This window comes from Chlorocebus sabaeus, chromosome 11, assembly GCF_047675955.1.
Source record: "Chlorocebus sabaeus isolate Y175 chromosome 11, mChlSab1.0.hap1, whole genome shotgun sequence".
NCBI lineage: Eukaryota > Metazoa > Chordata > Mammalia > Primates > Cercopithecidae > Chlorocebus > Chlorocebus sabaeus.
The window spans coordinates 49,561,787-49,580,524 of record NC_132914.1 but is presented as its reverse complement, the minus strand read 5'-3'; the positions used below and the strand labels follow the sequence as shown (position 1 = coordinate 49,580,524).

Sequence of the window (18,738 nt, the reverse complement as noted above, 5' to 3'; positions counted from 1 at the left end):
AGGACATGTACACACTCCGGGAGCAGCTCCTCCAGCCGCCAGCATGTGGTGACGAGGTGGGCTGGGAGTGGGCCTAGGGTAGGGGATGCAGAGACGTGTGTTTTCATTTCCTGGGCCACCAGAATAGTATCCTAGAACCACAGGGCAGGCCATGCGGCCCCAAGGGCACATCCACCAGCCTCCTCCACGGAGCTGCACTCTGGGCTGTTCCCTCCCCACCTGCTGCTCAGGTACAATCCCAGGCTGCTGTTGACCCACCATGCCCTGACCATGTGCCAGGCGGTGCCTCTCATACCCCTCACTGCTCGGGCTACAGACAGCCCTGGGCGGCAGCGATTATGGTCTCATCATCTGATGCTACACACGAGGTGACTCAGGTTGGGAGAGGCAGAGCTAGGACTGAAACCCAGGTCTGTCTGACTCCAAAGGCTTTGCAGTGCCTGCATTCCGCACAGCCAGGGACCTCACCGTGGATTTCTCGGCCTCTGCTGACAGGAACTGAGTCTGGGGGCTCTAACTGCCCTGGAGATGGCCAGGGATTAGAGGGGTGGGTCTTCTCCAAGGCAGAGAGGCTCCCTCTGCTGGAAAACATGCTCCAACCTGGAACCCAGGCATTACTGTGGGTTCCACCAGATGGACCCTGGCCAGAACAGAGGGGCCAAGAGAACCACAGAGGGCTAGTTCCCTGCCCTTGAAGGTACAGTTGTCACCCCTGAGCAGGTTGGAGGTGGAGGGAGAGGCTCAAAGAATCAGAGGCTCAAAGTTTAATCCTCCCTGGCTGTAAGCAGATGCCACCCGCTGCAGTGGAATGAGCGCAGGCTTTGGAATCTCACAGACTTGAGCTCTAAGCACCGCTTTGCCACTTACCAACTGGTGACATTGGGCAAGTTGCCTAACCTTTATAGCCTCAATTTCCTCCGCTGCAAAATAGGAAGGCTGTGCAGATTAAATAAGAACATGGAGGCCGGGCGCGGTGGCTCACGCCTGTAATCCCAGCACTTTGGGAGGTTGAGGCGGATGGATTACCTGAGGTCAGGAGTTCAAGACCAGCCAGGCCAACATGGTGAAACCCTGTCTCTACTACAAATACAAAAATTAGCCAGGTGCGATGGCGCATGCCTGTAATCCCAGCTACCCGGGAGGCGGAGGTTGCAGTGAGCTGAGATCAAGCCACTGTACTCCAGCCTGGGTGATAGAGATGAGACTCCATCTCAAAAAAAAAAGAAAGAAAGAAAGAAAGAAGGAAGGAAGGAAGGAAGGAAGGAAGGAAGGAAGGAAGGAAGGAAGGAAGGAAGGAAGGAAGGAAGGAAGGAAGGAAAGAAGGGAAAATGGGCTAGGCGTGGTGGCTCACAACTATAATCCCAGCACTTTGGAAGGCTGAGGTGGGAGGATCGCTTGAGCCCAGGAGTTCAAAACCAGCCTTGGCAACATAGTGAGACTTCATCTCTACAAAAAAAGATTAAAAAGTTATCCAGGTATGGTGGTACACGCTTATAGTCCCAGCTACTCGGGAGGCTGAGGCAGGAGGATCCTTTGAGCTCAGGAGTTCAAGGCTTCAGTGAGCCATGATCACAACTTTGCACTCCAGCCTGAGCAGCAGAACAAGACCCTGTCTCAAAAAAAAATAGATACAGATATAGATATAGATAAGGCCAGGTATGATGCCAAGTGCTGCGTCATCTCATTCAATTCTTATAACAGCCCTATGATGAACATGTTACTCTTACCTCTATTCTGCACGTGACACCTGTGAGGCTCAGAAAGTGTAAGTAACTTGTCCAAGGTCAAAGGCCAACTCCCAGGGAGGCATTTTGCCACGATGCTGTTCCACGACTATCGATGTAGCTTCTTTCTCTGTCTATGATGTCCAATGCCAAGGCTGGCTTCCTGTGTCATGATTTCAGCAGTGGGTGGGAAGGAAAGAATTCTAGCTCCATACTGGAGGCCCTGAAGCAGTTTAATCCAACTCACTTCCCTGGGGTTCTTCCTTAATACCTCACCTCTTAATAGTACTTTACAGTTTATGGAACTGTTTCACCCATACTAGCTAGTGGATCCTTCCAATAGTGGATCTTTCCATTTTCTCCATTTAACAGACGTGAAAGCCGAGGCAAGAGAAATTTAAGTGCCTTATTCAGGATCAAACAGATGACAGACGGCAAAGTTACCCTTGAAACCCTTCCAGTCCACCAGAGTGGCCTTCAGAGCTCTTCTGGGAGAAATCATGTATCATCTGACCCTATTAGTCATTTTCATCTCAGTGTGTGTGTGTGTGTGTGTGTGTGTGTGTGTGTGTGTGCTGGGGGCAGGGGTTGTGTATTTTCCCTATTCAAAGAGTGGATTTATTTTTTAATGTTTCAAAATTTGGTAGACATAATTAGAAAGTCAAAACGCTCTGTGCAGAATTCCATGTAATTTATCTAGATACTCTACCCTCAAGGAGATGGTGTATAACTCCCTACTCCGTTAGTGTGGACCTTGTATAAGACTTCCTTCCAAAGACGACAGTGCAGACAGGGGGGAAAAAGGAACTTTACAGTGGAGAAAACCGACAAACTACGTGAGCCAGGTGATTGAGGTCGATATCAAGTGGTAAGTCATGTTCATAGTATATGCCTCCCTTGACATGATGTGAGAAAAACATTACCTCTGTTTGGAATCTTCCCTTCTGAAAACCCAAAGACCCAGTCTTAAGTTAATCATAGGAAAAACATGCGACAGGCCGGGCGTGGTGGCTTACACCTGTAATCCCAGCACTTTGAGAGGCCAAGGCAGGCGGATCACTTGAGCTCAGGAGATCGAGACTAGCCTGGGCAACGTGGTAAAACCCCATCTCCGCCGGGCGCGGTGGCCCAAACCTGTAATCCCAGCACTTTGGGAGGCCGAGATGGGCGGATCACGAGGTCAGGAGATCGAGACCATCCTGGCTAAAACGGTGAAACCCTGTCTCTACTAAAAAATACAAAAAACTAGCCAGGTGAGGTGGCGGGCGCCTGTAGTCCCAGCTACTCGGGAGGCTGAGGCAGAAGAATGGTGTAAACCCGGGAGGCGGAGCTTGCAGTGAGCTGAGATCCGGCCACTGCACTCCAGTCCGGGCGACAGAGCGAGACTCTGTCTCAAAAAAAAAAAACAAAAACAAAAACAAACAAACCCCATCTCTATCAAACATACACACACACACACACACACCCCCCAACAAAAAATCAGACAAACCTCAATTGAGAGACATGCACAAAATACATGACCAAAACGACTCAAAACTGTCAAGATCATGAGAAACAAGAGAAGTCTGAGAAACTGTCACAGTCAAGAGGATTCTGGGGAATGTGATGACGAAATGTAACAGGGGATTGTGGATAGAATCCTGGGATAGAAAAGGGATATTAGGGCTAGGCGTGGTGGCTCACCCCTGTAATTCCAGCATTTTGGGAGGTCAAGGCAGGCAGATCGCTTGAGGTCAGGAGTTCGAGGCCAGCCTGATCAACATGGTGAAACCCTGTCTCTACTAAAAACACACAAATTAGCTGGGCATGGTGGTGCATGGCTGTAATCCCAGCTACACAAGAGGCTGAGGCAGGAGAATCATTTGAATCCAGAAGGTGGAGGTTACAGTGAGCCGAGATCACGCCACTGCACTCTAGCCTGGGCAACAAGAGTAAAACTCTGTCTCAAAAAAAAAAAAAGTAAAGAAAGGTGAATAAATCTGTTTAGTCCTTTTCTGGAGAACACTACTGTGTTCTTTCCAGGGATGCTCCAGTACCGCATTGGGGGTTAGCGTTAAAAGCCTGGAGGCCACACTGGATGGCTAGATCTCAATCTTGAGTTCTGCCAGCTGTGGGACCTAGGCAGTTCCTTAGCTTCTCTGTGCCTCATGTCCTCAAAAATAAAATCCTCAGGATTACTGGGAGGGTTAAATGTGTTACTATAAATAGTAAGCACCTTCTAAGTAGTTGCTATCATTATTATAAACATACAAGCAAATATATTTACACAACAAAAGTGCTGAGAAAAATATCCAAAACCTGTAAATAAGGCCCCCTCCAAAAAAAAAAAGCTAATGCCCTTTCAAAGATATTTTAGATCATTGGCTAATAACCCCACCTATGGGTCAGCTAGGGGAAGTTAACTTTGTTTGACATGCTATTAATATTTACTATTGATAAGGACCCCGGCTCTCTAGAAGGACAGATTAACCTGTTAAAGAATGATAAGTGGCAAATTATTTTGGTCTAGTAGAAAAAAATAAAAATGGTTATGGCTTTATTGCCAGGTGTGAATTAACTTTTTGCAATCTTATTCCAGCATTCATTTTTTCACTGATTGTCAATAATGGCTTTTCACTTCTTTTTTTGATCCATCCTGCTGATTCACTCATTAAGTAGTTAAATAAATCTTGGTACTCACTATATATTTGTCTTAGTCATGTTTATCTTCGTGAAAATTTTACTTTGACAAATAATAATATGCCATATACACTGTTCCACTCCTTAGTTATTTTTACTTTATATATCTTGATGGTAGTTTCGTATCAGAATATAAACGGCCTCCTTAGTCTTATTTTGGAAACACTGTAGCGTATGCACTGTAAGGGTAGACAGCAATTACGTCCATAACCAATCTAGCCAGTCCCTTACTGATGGACACTTCGGGTGTTTCCACTCTTTCACTCTTGCAAACAATGCTGGAATGAATGACCTTGTATGTATATAGGTTGAGAGCAGATTTACTTAGGCAGAGGTGGATGGGGAGGCCGGAGGCACTCCGGAGGGGAAAGAAGCCCAGGGAGGGGCCTGATTACCTGTTCCCAGCCTGTCCTATCTCATCTTCCCCTACTTCTGTGCCATTCTGGCCTCTTCCTCCTGTTTCCTCTTCTCTATCCTGAGCTCCTGGTATCGCCAGAGAGGAAGGGCCAGACGTTCATGTCCCGCAGGACTGGGCTTTGGCCAGCACCGGTGGGGCGATGAGGATGCCTTGGAGAGGAGGATCTTGGGGACTTGGGGCCTGGGGCTGGTGCTATCCCTGGGCTGTAGCCACTGAAGGCACTTGCTCAATATGCCCTGAGGGCTCTGGTAGGGGACAAAGACCCACGGGGACCTCTGGGGACTCCCTGGTGGGGACTGGGGAACCAGAGGAGGGGGCGGGGCAGTGCCTAGCAGCTCTGGCACAGACTTGCTTCGGGTGCCCAGGGAAGGTGGGTGGTCAGGGCACAGAGTGTGGCAGGCAGTGGTGATGAAGGGACTGGCCAGGCTGGTTGTGGCAGTCACAAAGTGGTCCAGAACACCCCCGTCCTGAGGAGACAGGGCAAAGGGGAGGCTCAAGGTAGCCCGCAGCCGCTCTAGGAGTGAAGGGGCAACCTGGGCCTGGGCCTGGGCCTGAGCCACAAGCCCGGACAAGGCCGGCCACTCGGGCTGGTAGTGCTGGCTAAGCTGCTCCACTTGGGGCCTTCTCAGCAGCTGCCGAATCCTCCACACGGTGTCGAAACTGTCGGTCAGCACTGCCCATTCCAGGGCCGTCTTGCCCCGAACAGGGTCCACTGCTGTCAGGTCAGCACCTGGGAAGGGGCACAGGGGGTGACATGGGGCAGGATAGGGGTTGGAGATTTGCGGAAGAGCAGATTCTTTAGGAGCAAGACTGATGTGGGTTACATTCAAAGCCATAGAGTCCCATCCCATTGAAGGTGGAATCGGGAGGCCAGTGTTGCAACCTCCTGTTTAAGATTCTCTGTAAAGACTTCAGAGAGACCTATTGTGGGGCTCCACCTGGGCAGAATAGGGATCTCCTCAGTCCAAGGAGCTGGGCAGAGCAGCAGTACAGGCTGCCCAGGACAGGCAGAGGCCTCAGCGGCACCCTCTGGGGCAGGTGGGTGGGGATGGTCAGCTGGTTCCCTCTCCTGGTTCTTCTCTTCTCACCATCTCCCTCTCCTATCTTGGGGTTGTGGGGGAGCAGTCACTCTGAGGTGAAGGAAAGGGTGTAGAGCGCCCTCCTTTTTCCTGTACTTCTTTTCCATTCCAAACCCATTGAGGTGGGTGGGGAAGGGAAAAGTGGAGGCAGGGATCCCCCAGAGTGACCAACAGAGGGCAGCCCCACTGCGGGGAAGAAGGGCTCCCAAACAACTCCATGGACAATGTGGACTTCACCACACCTCCCCCTGAACAACCCCACAGAGCCACAGGCCTCGACAACTCTTGCCTGGGTCCCCTGGAAGCCTGGCTTGTCAGAGTTGGAGGTCATCCCAGGGAAAGCTAACACCCTCACAATACTGGTGAGGCCCAGAAAGAGGGAAGCCACTCAGCTAGGAACAGGGGCTGGTTCCAGATGCCAGCCTTTTTTCATGTTAAGTTTTCCAGCTGGGCTAGTTTCCCCTCCCACACTTTCCTTCCTGGGACCTCTGCACGCAATGTCTGAGCTATCAATAACAGGACTTGGTTGATTGTACGAAGCCCAAAGCATGCTCCCCACCTCTAGGAAGATGAACTAGATTGATCCCCCATCTCCACCTCTCTCCTCTCTGCAAAGAATCACAGCTGACTTAGTGTCTGGTGGGCAGGCTTGGAGGAGGGACTGGAGGCCACACACCCCGGTCCAGGTCCCACACACCTGCCATGAGGAGGGTGGCCACGCACTCACAGCGGTTCCGCATGGCAGCCTTCATTAACGCCGTGAGCCCCCGCTGGTCCCGGCGTTCCAGGTCCAGGCCAGCGTAGTAGTTGAGCAGGAGACTCACCAGAGGCACGTGGCCTGCAGGGCAGCAAGGGTAAGCTTGGTCCCCAGGAAAGGGGGGTGACGAAGTTGCCAACCCACCCTCCACCCAGCACGACAGAGCCTGGTGGAGAACACCGTGCAACAAGGGTGGGACTGAGGCCCTGTCTGCATCAAAACGGGGGCTGTTGGAAGTGGGGTATAGCAGCCTCACACCTGCTTGGGCAGCCAACATGAGGGCCGTGTCTCCTCCTTTGTCCTGCTGGTTCACATCAAGGAAAGGACATTGACTGAGCAGGGCCACAATACTCTGGAAGCCGCGGTAGCACGCGACCATGAGGCCTGTCTGAGGGAGGGGCAGCTCAGATCCCCTGCTTTCCCCCTGAGCCTCCCCAGGGACCCTTGTGCCCTCTAAACCCACATCTGTCCCAGAGTCTGCCCCAACCCCTGTGAAGACCCACCCTCAACCACTCCCTTCCTCCTAAGGACTGCGGGGGGTATTGCCCCTGAACCCCTCTCAGGGAGCCAGGCCAGGACGGTGTGGTGGGGACGCAGAGATGCCCCCAGCTGTCCTGGAAAGCCAGGACATCTCACCCTCCCATTGTTGTCCACCTGGGTGGCCTCCTCTGGGGAGACCCCGCCATCCAGTATGGCTTGGAGTTGAGTGGGATCATTGTGGACACAGGCCCAATACAGGGCCCCCAGCCTGCAGCCTGGGGTGGAGGTGTCCTTGCCCGGGCAGGGCAGTGCCTCAGACATGTCCAGCCCTCTCCTGCGCAATGTCAACTCTTTCTCTTCCAGGCAGGGGACAAGAAGGTGGGTCCCCCCTCTCATGCAGCTGGCATCTAAAACACAGAATGGAGAGGAGTAGTGAGTGTCTCCCTGGATCCTAGGGAGGGGACTCAGCAGCTGCGAAGCGCACAGCCCTCTCCCAGGGAAAACATTCACCCCAGCAGGGATCTCGCCCCATCTACCCTGAAAAAGGACAAGCGCTGGGCCAGGAGCCCTAAGCAGGCAGGGTTCACTCTAGGTCAGCACCCCAGTGAGACTCACGGAGAGAGGGTCGTCGTGTTTTCTTACTTGGGATTCGGAGGGTATCTATGAGGCAGTCAACGCGGGGCACAGCCCAGGCTCCGCGGAGCACAATCACCGAGTCTCCGAATGCCCCGAGGTGGACTATCCCTCCCCAGGAAGCAACGCAGGTAACAGATGGCTGGACTTTCACAAAGAGCTGCTGCAAACACCACCTGGCTGAGCCGGATCAAGCAGTGGTAAGAAGGGATTGGAGGGCCCGGTGGGGCGGGTGGTCACATCTCAGGAGCTGACCCAGACCAGCCCCAAGATCCTCCGGGTGGGCGAGGCCTGAGCCAGGCAGCTCCTCCCCGCCGGGGCGGGCTCACAAAGACCACTCCTCCTGACCGACACACCCACCCTCAGCCTTGGGGACATCGGCGGAGATGTAACCTCGTGGGGTCTCGGCCCAGCTCTTCAGGCCCAGCCTAAAACCCCTCCTCACTGGGTGAAGTGCGACTTGCTGAAGGGGTGGTTGTGGGAGAGGGTGTGAGTTGAATGCAGGTATCTCATTAAATAGGGTTGGTACTCTCAGAATGACTCTGGGGTGGGGTCTCCAGGGGTCACCTGAACTTATTTTTTGAGGTTCTGGGAAAATAAAAACATAATTGTCACATTATGAGTACAGAGCTGGGCCCAGTGGCCCACGCTTGTTATCCCAGCAACTAGGAGGCTGAGGTGGGAGGACTGCTTGAGCCTGGGAGGTCAAGGCTGCAGTGAACCGAGGTCGCGCCACTGCACTCCAGCCTGGGCAACAGAGCAAGACCCCCTTTAAAAAAAAATTGTGGCCAGGCGGGGTGGCTCACACCTGTAATCCCAGCACTTTGAGATTACAAGACGGGTGGATCACCTGAGGTCAGGAGTTCAAGACCAGCCTGGCTAACACGGCCAAACCCTGTCTCTACTAAAAATACAAAAATTAGCTAGGTGTGGTGGCGGGCACTTGTAATCCTAGCTACTCGGGAGGCTAAGGCAGGAGAATCGCTTGAACCCGGGAGGCAGAGGTTGCAGTGAGCCGAGATTGCATCATTGCACTCCAGCCTGGGCAACAAGAGTGAAACTCTTTCTCAAAAAACAAAACAAACAAACAAAATTGTGAGTACAGACATTATGTGTCTGGTGCAGGTGGGCAGTCAGGGCACAAAGTGCAGCAGGCAGTAGTGAGGGAGGGATTGGCCAGAAATTATGACGTATTAAACTTAATAGTTTCAGTGTGATAAATTAAATACGAAATATTTAAATTAAATGATTTGTTAATACAATGATAAACTGCTGTCAAAATATTCTTTAATATTTATATCACATATTAAGCTTGATGGATTGGTTTTGGTCCACAGATGTAGAAAATTGAGCCAATGATATTCTCCCATTGGTATCACTCCTATCATCAGACTGTATAAGACCTCTCTCTTATTTTGTTTTACTTTATTTAGTTTCTCTCTTTCATTCTTAATCCCCACATCCCATTCTCCTCCACCCTTTACCAACTGGCACTTGTATATCCTTGAAAATGTACATTTCATTGAAAAATATAAGTATTGATTTGTGTGTTTTTAATTTTTTCTTCTTTTTAGAGACAGGGTCTTACTCTGTCACCTGGGCTACAGTGGAGTGGCATGATCATAGATTACTGCAGCCTCAAACTCCTGGGCTTAAGCGACTCTCCCACCTCAGCCTCTCTAGAAGCTACGAGCTTCTCGGAGGCACACAGGTGTGTGCCACCACACCTGTCTAACTTTTTATGTAGAGATGGGGATCTCACTTTGTTGCCCAGGCTGGTCTCGAACTCCTGGCATCAAGTGATCCTCCTGTCTTGGTGTCCCAAAGTGCTGGGATTGCAGGCATGAGCCTCCATGCCCTGCCTGTATGTGTTTTTAACTAACACGTTACAAATTGTGCTATAGGACGTATTCTGTTAGTTTTTTCTTTTTCACTTAATAGTGTGTTTTTAAGCTCCATCCTTGTTGCTTTAGGTGCAGTGTATCAGTTGGATGTGCATTTGGTTTTTAGTAACCAAAAAGCTGACCTCAGTGGTGTGTTGTCCATAATAGAAGGGCTCCTCAACATTAATCTAAAACTCCTTTCAGTGCTTCTTCTGCGCTGCAGAAGTTGGAAAGCTTAAACAACACTTCCCAGATTCCTTTGAGCTATGACTCTGTGGTTTGGGCTCTGCTCTTGTGCAAGATATAAATTTGGAACAGAGCTACATAGCATGGGACATCCGTTTTGCTGTCACAGGTCATGGCAGCAGCAGCAAGGCTCTGGTGAGCAGCTTCCTGATTCATCAGCTTCCTGTAGTAGTGACTGTTGTTTTCTCAATCACAGGCAGAGATCATGTGACTCTCAAAGCTGGGAGTTGTTCCTGGACCTAAGCCTGCTTCTCCATTCCTTTATTTCTTTTTAAAACTGATCAGATTTCTTTATTTTCTTTCTTTCTTTCTTTCTTTCTTTCTTTCTTTCTTTCTTTCTTTCTTTCTTTCTTTCTCTCTCTCTCTCTCTTCTTTCTTTCTTTCTTTCTTTCTTTCTCTCTCTCTCTCTCTCTCTCTCTCTCTCTCTCTCTCTCTCGATGGAGTTTCGCTCTTGTTGCCCAGGCTGAAGTGCAATGGTGGGATCTCGGCTCACCACAACCTTCGCCTCCCGGGTTCAAGCGATTCTCCTGCCTCAGCCTCCCCAGTAGCTGGGTTTATAGGTATGCACCACCACCCAGGCTAATTTTGTATTTTTAGTAGAGACGGATTCTCCATGTTGGTCAGACTGGTCTTGAACTCCTGACCTCAGTTGATCTGCCCATCTCGGCCTCCCAAAGTGCTGGGATTACAGGCGTGAGCCACCATGCCCGGCCCAGATTTATTTCCATTGTCTGCAATTGAACTCTGATACATGTAGCTTAAACAAAGATGGGCTTGTTTTTTATATATGATAAAAAAGTTCAGGAATAGGAAACTGTTGATGTTGGTTAAGAAACTTGATGATGTCAGGGCCTTCTCTGGGATTCTCTTGACTTTTCCTCCTAGGCACAAGATGGCTGCTAAACCTCTAGCCATCACAGCAAAATGGGATAGATGTACACTATGGAATTCTATGCAGCAGTTAGAAAAAAATCTATCAGATGATAAACTGGATATCTCTGATTATCTAACAAAATCCCTGTTCATAACTCCCCTTCTCTCTAGTTACCTTTCAGTTAGGTGCAATCATGTAATGCAATTTTGGCCAATGAAATGCAAACAGAAGTCTGATGGGTAAGGATTCTAGGAAAAAAGTTCATGCTGTTGTAAATAAAATTTCGATGCTGCAAGGAAATAGCACTCAAACATAAATTTAATTTTCTCAGCAAGGCAATTTTTACTTCTATAGAAGGATGTGACTCATGAATGCAGCAATGGCAAGAGCACACCTGGACAGGGGAGGGGAAGGAGTTCTTATTCCTGACACAGGGCCCTACTGCTGTGGCATTCCCCTATTGGCTAGGGTTGGGCCACACAGTCTAAGCTAATTCCAATTGGCTATTTTAAATAGAGCAGGGGTATGAGCCAGAGTGGCAGGGTGGGTAGTTTGGTGGGAAGGATGGTTAGGAACAGGTAACTAAAGGTGACTCAGGTCAAAGCAGGTGACTGGGCTGACTCAGGACAAAGCAGATAAACGGGATGAGTCAGGATAGAGCAGGTGACCAGAGAACAGATGTGAACTACCGATTAGGACTGGCAGGAAAGTTGTTTACTGAAACTAGGAGCAAGGAGACCAAAGAGAACCAGGAAGGTAAAATTTAAAATGGAGAATCAAAGAATAAGAGAGCTGAACATACTGACACACTGATGCTTTGAAGAGAAACTTGGGGTTCACTATATTTAACACTGTCTTGATGAAAGATGTGGGGTGCATCACTTTCTTCTTTCTTTCTTCCCTCTTTCTTCCTGCTTTTAGAATTCCATAGTGTGCATCTACCTCATTTAACCTATCACATCTTCCTGCGATAGATGCTTAAGTTGCCTCCAACTTCCTGTCACTATAAATAATGCTGAAGTGAACAACCTCATACGTATCCAGTTGTGGACCCATCGGGGTCTCTGAGATCACTAGATCACAGGGCACATACATACTTACTGAGTGGATACTGTCAGGTTGCGCTCTGTTTTGCCATATGTGCCTACCAGCAGTGCATAAGAGTCTCCCTACATCTTAGACAACACATGTCATTATTCAGTCTTCTAACGTTTGTCAATCTGATAGAACTATAAAGTGATATTGCTATTTTACATTGAATTTTTCTGATTATCAACAAGGTGAGCATCTCTCCACATGCCCTGCTGGCTACTCTTGTTTTCCCTCCTGTGAATTGACTGTTCATGGCCTTTGCTCAGTATTCTATTGAATTTTCCCATCCTTTCCTTATTGATTTTTCAGGAATTCTTTTAATATTCTAGATAATAAACCCATTGCCAGATGGGTTATAGATGAGACAACTGTATTATGTAGATCTTCCTGTTAGCTTTATCTATGGTGACCTTCATTGAAATAACTCCTGAATTTTGATATGGTTAAATTCATTAGAATTTCTCCTTATACTTTGCGCTTTAGGGTCTTATTTAATAAGAGTTTTCTACTCCAAGATCACAACGATCTTCATTTCTCTTGTTAATCTTGCAGTTTTATTTTTAATATTTAGTCTTTAATTCATCTGGAATTCACTTTTATAATATTGAAGAAATAATCTGTTATAGACTAAATTGTGTCTCCCTCAACCAATCTCAATTCATATATTGAAGCCCTGACACCAAAAATGACTGTGTTTGGAGATAGGGCCTTTAAGGAGGTAATTAAGGTTCAATGAGATTATTAGGGCAGGGTAGGGCCCTAACCCAATAGAACTGTTGTCCTTATAAGAAAAGGAAGAGACAACCAGAACTCTTTCTCTCTCTGTGCCTTCACAAGAAAAGGCCATGTGAGGACACAGTCAGAAGGTACCATCTACAAGCCAAAAAGAGAGGCCTCTCTGGATACCAACCCTGCTGACACATTGATTTTGGATTTCTAGCTTTCAGAACTGTGAGAAAATACATTTCTGTTGTGTAACCCATCCCGCCTGTGTATTTTGTTAAGGCAACCTGAGCAGACTAATAAAGAATCCAACCTTATTTTTTTTCTCCATTTAGCAAGATAACTCCATCTGTTAAAAATTCTCTCTCCCTTGATTTGTGGTGTCGTTTTTATCACATGTAAACGTTGAGTTCTCTTTTATGTTTTATGCCATGCTTCAGTTATCTCATAGCATCTTATTAGGGCATTCCTGTGCCAATGCTACGCTGATTTTATTACTCTAACCTTGTAGTCTCTCTGACTACCTGATAGAGTGAGTTCTCCATACTTGATTTTCTTTTTCGAAATGGATTTTTATTCTCTCATATAAAATTGCAAATAAGATTATTGGGTTCTTTTAAAATTTTTGCTAGAGCTTCAATAGGAATTTGTTTGAATTTATAGAGTAATTTGGAGAAAATTTATTGCCTCGTAATGTTAGATCTTCTCTCCTCCTTGAACATGGGATATGCTATGATCTGAGTGTTTGTCTCCCTCAGAATTCATATGTTGAAATCCTAACCCCCTAAGGTGATGGTATTAGAAGGTGGGACTTTTTAGGGGGTAATTAGTGCCTTTATAAAAAAAGACCCCAGAGAGCTGCCTCACCCCTTCCACCGTATGAGGACTGACATGGTTAGGCTGTGTCCCCACCCAAATCTCATCTTGAATTATAGTTCCCATAATTCCCACCTGTCATGGGAGGAACCCAGTGGGAGGTAATTGAGTCATAGGGGCGGTTATTCCCATGCTGTTCTTGTGATAGTGAGTTCTTACAAGATCTGATGGTATTTTGTTGTTGTTGTTGTTGTTGTTGTTTGCGATGGAGTTTCACTCCTATCGCCCAGGCAGGAGTGCAATGGTGCAATCTTGTCTCACTGCAACCTCCACCTCCTGGGTTCAAGTGATTCTCCTACCTCAGCCTCCCAAGTAGTTGGGATTACAGGTATGCGCCACCACGCCCGGCTAATTTTTTTGTATTACTAGTAGAGATGGGATTTCACCATGTTGACCAGGCTGGTGCTGAATTCCTGACCTCAGGTGATCTGCCCACTTTGGCCTCCCAAAGTGCCAGGATTACAGGCATGAGCCACCATGCCCAGCGATTTTATAAGTTTTATAAGGGGCTTTTCCCCTTTTGAATGGCACTTCTCCTTTCTGCTGCCCTGTGAAAAAGATTGTGATTGCTTCCCCTTCTGCCATGATTGTAAGTTTCCTGAGACCTCCCCAACCCTGCGGAACTGTGAGTCAGTCCCACCAAAGTCCTGGGAATACAGGCATGAGCCACTGCACCTGGCCTCAATCTTGATAATACTTTACAGTTTAACATGATTCCCCTGATACAGCCCCGGCCTCTCCTCATCCAAGGCAGCTATAATCCTGGTCTCCTGTCCATTATTCTTTTGTTCTCCTTTATACATTGTTTTACTGCCTCTTCATGTATTTCTTCAGAGTATTTATATTATGTATATATGCATATACAATTTTAGCTAATTTATTTAGAAGCATATAATGCTTTATGTAGTCATTTGCTGTCTACTTTTATCCCTTAATATCATATTGCTAAGATTCATTCACATTGTTGTGTTACTATGGTCTATTCATTTTGATTGCTGTATAATACTCTATTATATTGATGTACCACAGTTATTAGGCACTGTCTTTTTTTTTTTTTTTTTTTTTTTGAGATGGAGTTCTGCTCTTATTGTCCAGGCTGAGTACAATGGCGCGATCTCAGCTCATCACAACCTCCGCCTCCCGGGTTCAAGTGATTCTCCTGCCTCAGCCTCCCGAGTAGCTGGGATTACAGGCACCCACTACCACACCTGGCTAATTTTTTGTATTTTTAGTAGAGATGGAGTTTCACCATGTTGGCCAGGCTGGTCTCAAACTCCTGGTCTCAGGTGATCTGCCTGCCTCGGCCTTCCAAAGTGTTGGGATTACAGGCGTGGGCCACTGCTCCCAGCCTTCTTTTCTTAAGTCTTTAAGGTCTTCTTCTTGTCTTTGATGTTCTTAAGTTTTACTTCAATGCTTAGGTATGGATTTCTTATGATTTATCTTTTTTTTGTTTTGATACAGGGTCTCACTCTATCCTCGGGCTGGAGTGCAGTGAGTGGTACAATCACGGCTCACTGCAGCCTCAACCACCTAGGCTCAGGTGATCCTTTCACCTCAGCCTCTCAAATAGCTGAGACTACAGGCACCTGCCACTATGCCCAGCTAATTTCTTTTTCTGTTTTGTAGAGAGGTCTCACTATGTTGCCCAGGCTAGTCTTGAACTCCTGGGCTCCAGTCATCCTCTTGCCTTGGCCTCCCAAAGTGCTAGGATTACAGGTATGAGCCACCACGCCCAGTCTAGAGATTTTTTTTTTTCCCCTCTGAGCTATTTATTATTTTCCCTAGAAAATGATGTTGGAAATTTCTTGAGGCTGAGGACTAAGGTATCTTCCCTCAGAGAATATGAGCTTTTTTTTTTTTTTTCCTTCCAGGCATGTAGAGGTACTAACCAGTCCTGAACCACTTTAAACTAAACACCTAACTTGGATAGTTTTAGGTCATCTAGGGCTGCAAATAAGCGCAAAGATCTGTTGGTGGTTACAACTCAGAGATACAGCCTCGCTATCAGCTCAGCACTAAGGCAGCTTTCATTAAAGTCCTCAGGATGCGACAGTGGAAGATTTATTTCAGGTTCAATCTTACATGAATGATGAATCCTTTGGAGTCACAGCTTTTTAGAGAATCTCCTATTATATTCGTTACCTTGGTTCTATCAAAAATAGAGACTGTGAAAGTTGAAGTTCAAGTTTGCCTTATTCGACAAATATCCTCACACTAAAGAAGGATTCCTTTGTCTGTTTCCCTGAGTTCCTGCCTTCCTTAGACTTTAGCCTAATACTTTCTTGCTATCTGGCTAGCTCATCTACACTTTTAAAATAATTTGCATATTTCAACCAGTATTTTTACATGATTTATACTGAAAAATCAGTCCAGAATCCAGCAAGTCATATTATTGGAAATAGCATTTCCTCTATTCCTAATTAATTGCAAAAAAGCCCAATAGGAGACAGATGTGGTGGCTCACTGCTGTAACCCCAACACTCTGAGAGGCTGAGGCAGGCAGATCACCTGAGGCCAGGAATTAGAGACCAGCCTGGGAAACATGGCAAAATCCCATCTCTATTAAAAACACACACACACACACACACACACAAAATTAGCCAGGCATGGTGGCCTGTGCCTGTAGTCCCAGCTACTCAGGAGGCTGAGAGGTTGGCTTGAGCCTAGAAGATGGAGGTTGTAGTGAGCTGAGATTACACCACTACACTCCAGACTGGGCAACACAGCAAGACCCCGTCTCAAAAAAAAAAAAAAGCCCAATAGGAAATGGGCAAATAGCATGGTCAATTAATTCATAAAAGAAATACAAATGGCCAGGCCAGGCGCGGTGTCTCACACCTGTAATCCCAGCACTTTGGGAGGCCAAGGTGGGCGGCCACCTGAGGCCAGGAGTTTGAGACCAGCCTGAGCAACATGGAGAAACCCTGTCCCTACTAAAAATACAAAATTAGCCGGGCGTGCTGGCGCATGCCTCTAATCCCAGCTACTCAGGAGGCTGAGGCAGGAGAATCACTTGAACCCGGGAGGCGGAGGTTGCGGTGAGCTGAGATCGTGCCCTTGCACTCCAGCCTGGGCAACAAGAGTGAAACTCTGTCTCAAAAAACGAAAAAAGAAAAGAAAAGAAAAGAAATACAAATGTCCAATAAATATATGAAATGATGCTTAACCTCACAAATAGGGAGGAAAAGGCAAATTAAAATAACAATGAAATATTGCTTTTGGCCCATCAGTTTGGTAAAAATTAAACATTAATAATATTAAGTGCTTACACTGTGGGGGGAATGTAAATTAGTGAAGTATTTTTGGAAAGCATTTTGACAGTATCTATCAAAATAACAAATGTACATACACATTGACCCAGAAATTCTGCTTTTAGAAATCTTTTTCAAAACAGAGCTTGCATATGTGAGCAAAGATAGTCTGAGTAGGCCTGGCATAGTGGTTCATGCCTGTAATCCAAGCACTTTGGGAGGCTGAGGCAGGAGGATTGCTTGAGGCCAGGAGTTCAAGACCAGCCTGGGCAACACAGGGAGACCCTGTTTCTAAAAAATAAATAAATACAAATAAATAATGAAATAATATTTAAAAAGATATACTGAAGATACCTTGAAGCATTGTTTGTAACAGTAAAAAAAAAAAATTAGAAACAATTTAAATGTTCATCAATAGAGGAAAGGTTAGAGGAAGTACCACACGTGTAGTTTATGCCTCCATTCAAGGAGAAGAAGATAAATCTCTACATGGGTTGCCCTGAAAATCTCTCTGAGCCACATTGTTTATGGTTGGAAAAAAAGCCAAATGTAATGACACACACACATACAAAACACACAGGCACACATATACTGTATACATATATATACACACACATATACACACACTTGAGGCCAGGAGTTCAAGACCAACCTGGGCAACATAGTGAGACTCCATCTCTACTATATGTGTGTGTGTGTGTGTGTGTGTGTGTGTGTGTGTGTGTGTGTGTGTGAGAGAGAGAGAGAGAGAGAGAGTGAGAGAGAGTGAGTGAAAGAGAGAGAGAGAGAGAAAGAGAGACTGGCTATTTACATGTTTTTTGTAAATGCACAGAAAGAGCTGGAATGGTTATTCTTTTCTTTTTTTTGAGACAGGGTCTTGCTGTGTCATCCAGGCTGGAGCGCAGTGGTACAATCATGGCTCACTGCAGCCTTGACCTCCCCAGGATCAAGCAATCCTCTCACTTCAGCCTCCTGAGTAGCTGGGATTATAGGCATGTGCCAGCACGCCCAGCTAATTTTTGCATTTTTTGTAGAGACAGAGTCTTGCTATGTTGCCCAGGCTGGTAACTCCTGGGCTCAAGTGATCCACCCGCCTTGGCCTCCTAAAGTGCTGGGATTACGGGCATGAGCCACTGTGCCCAGCCAGAATGGTCATTCTTAACATTGGCTGCACAATGTAATCACTTAAGGACTTCTTAGAAATAGTGATGCCTGGAACCCACTCTGGAGATGTTGAGGCAATTGGTCTGGGGCACAACCTGGGCAACAGGATTTAAAAAATATCTCCATGTGATTCTAATGTACAGCCCAGATGGGGAATCACTAGACAAAATGATGCTCTTTATAACGTAGTTAACTTAAAGAGGAGGAATAAGAGAAGGGTGAAGAAAAGTTTTGCTTTGTTTTGTTTTTCTGAGATGGAGTCTCGTTCTGTTGCCCAGGCTGGAGTGTAGTGGCACGATCTAGGCTCACTGCAAGCTCTGCCTCCCGGGTTCACGCCTTTCTCCTGCCTCAGCCTCCTGAGTAGCTGGGACTGCAGGCGTCCGCCACCACGCCCTGCTAATTTTTGGTGGGTCTTTTTTTTTTTTTTTTTTTTTTTTTTGAATTTTTAGTAGAGATGGGATTTCACCGTGTTAGCCAAGATGGTCTCGATCTCTTGATCTTGTGATCTGCCCGCCTTGGCCTCCCAAAGTGCTGGGATTACAGGCATGAGCCACCACGCCCAGCTGGGTTTGTTTTTTAAACTTGTATAATGTTTGAATCTTCCACCTAGATAATTACTACTTGGTAATGATAGAAAAAAAATACAAAATAATCAGAAATATTTCCCTGTCTGTTTCCTTCTTTTCCTCTGCACACAGAGTTCATCATCCTTTGGTGGTAGTTCTAATTCATTCATTCAATCGCTATTAATTGAAAACTACTCTGCGTCAGGCACACAGATCAGCGCTTGTGTTTTTCACGCTAGTTATCATTAATCTCATTCTTGGCCAGGCGCCTTGGCTCACACCTGTAATCCCAG

At 46.8% G+C, this 18,738-nt stretch overlaps 2 protein-coding genes across 3 annotated transcripts in view; both read right to left on the bottom strand.

Annotated features, from left to right (window-relative positions):
* Positions 1–2,126, bottom strand: part of ACVRL1 (activin A receptor like type 1) — a 30,172-nt gene extending 28,046 nt beyond the window's left edge. Inside the window, exon 1 of one of the 2 annotated variants that reach the window (XM_008003306.3) lies at positions 1,728–2,126. The gene's annotated coding sequence lies outside the window, so the exon portion shown is untranslated. The remainder of the gene's footprint in view (positions 1–1,727) is intronic. The other variant, XM_073020760.1, reaches the window with a different exon arrangement.
* A 1,837-nt stretch (positions 2,127–3,963) lies between these two features.
* Positions 3,964–8,015, bottom strand: ANKRD33 (ankyrin repeat domain 33). Its single transcript, XM_037988551.2, has 5 exons — positions 7,780–8,015; positions 7,294–7,544; positions 6,916–7,045; positions 6,628–6,738; positions 3,964–5,551 (listed from the first exon to the last, which is right to left on the bottom strand). The coding sequence occupies exons 2-5, from the start codon at positions 7,531–7,533 to the stop codon at positions 4,830–4,832; spliced, it is 1,203 nt and encodes a 400-aa protein (XP_037844479.1). The 5' UTR covers positions 7,534–7,544; positions 7,780–8,015; the 3' UTR covers positions 3,964–4,829.
* Between the last annotated feature and the right edge of the window lie 10,723 nt (positions 8,016–18,738).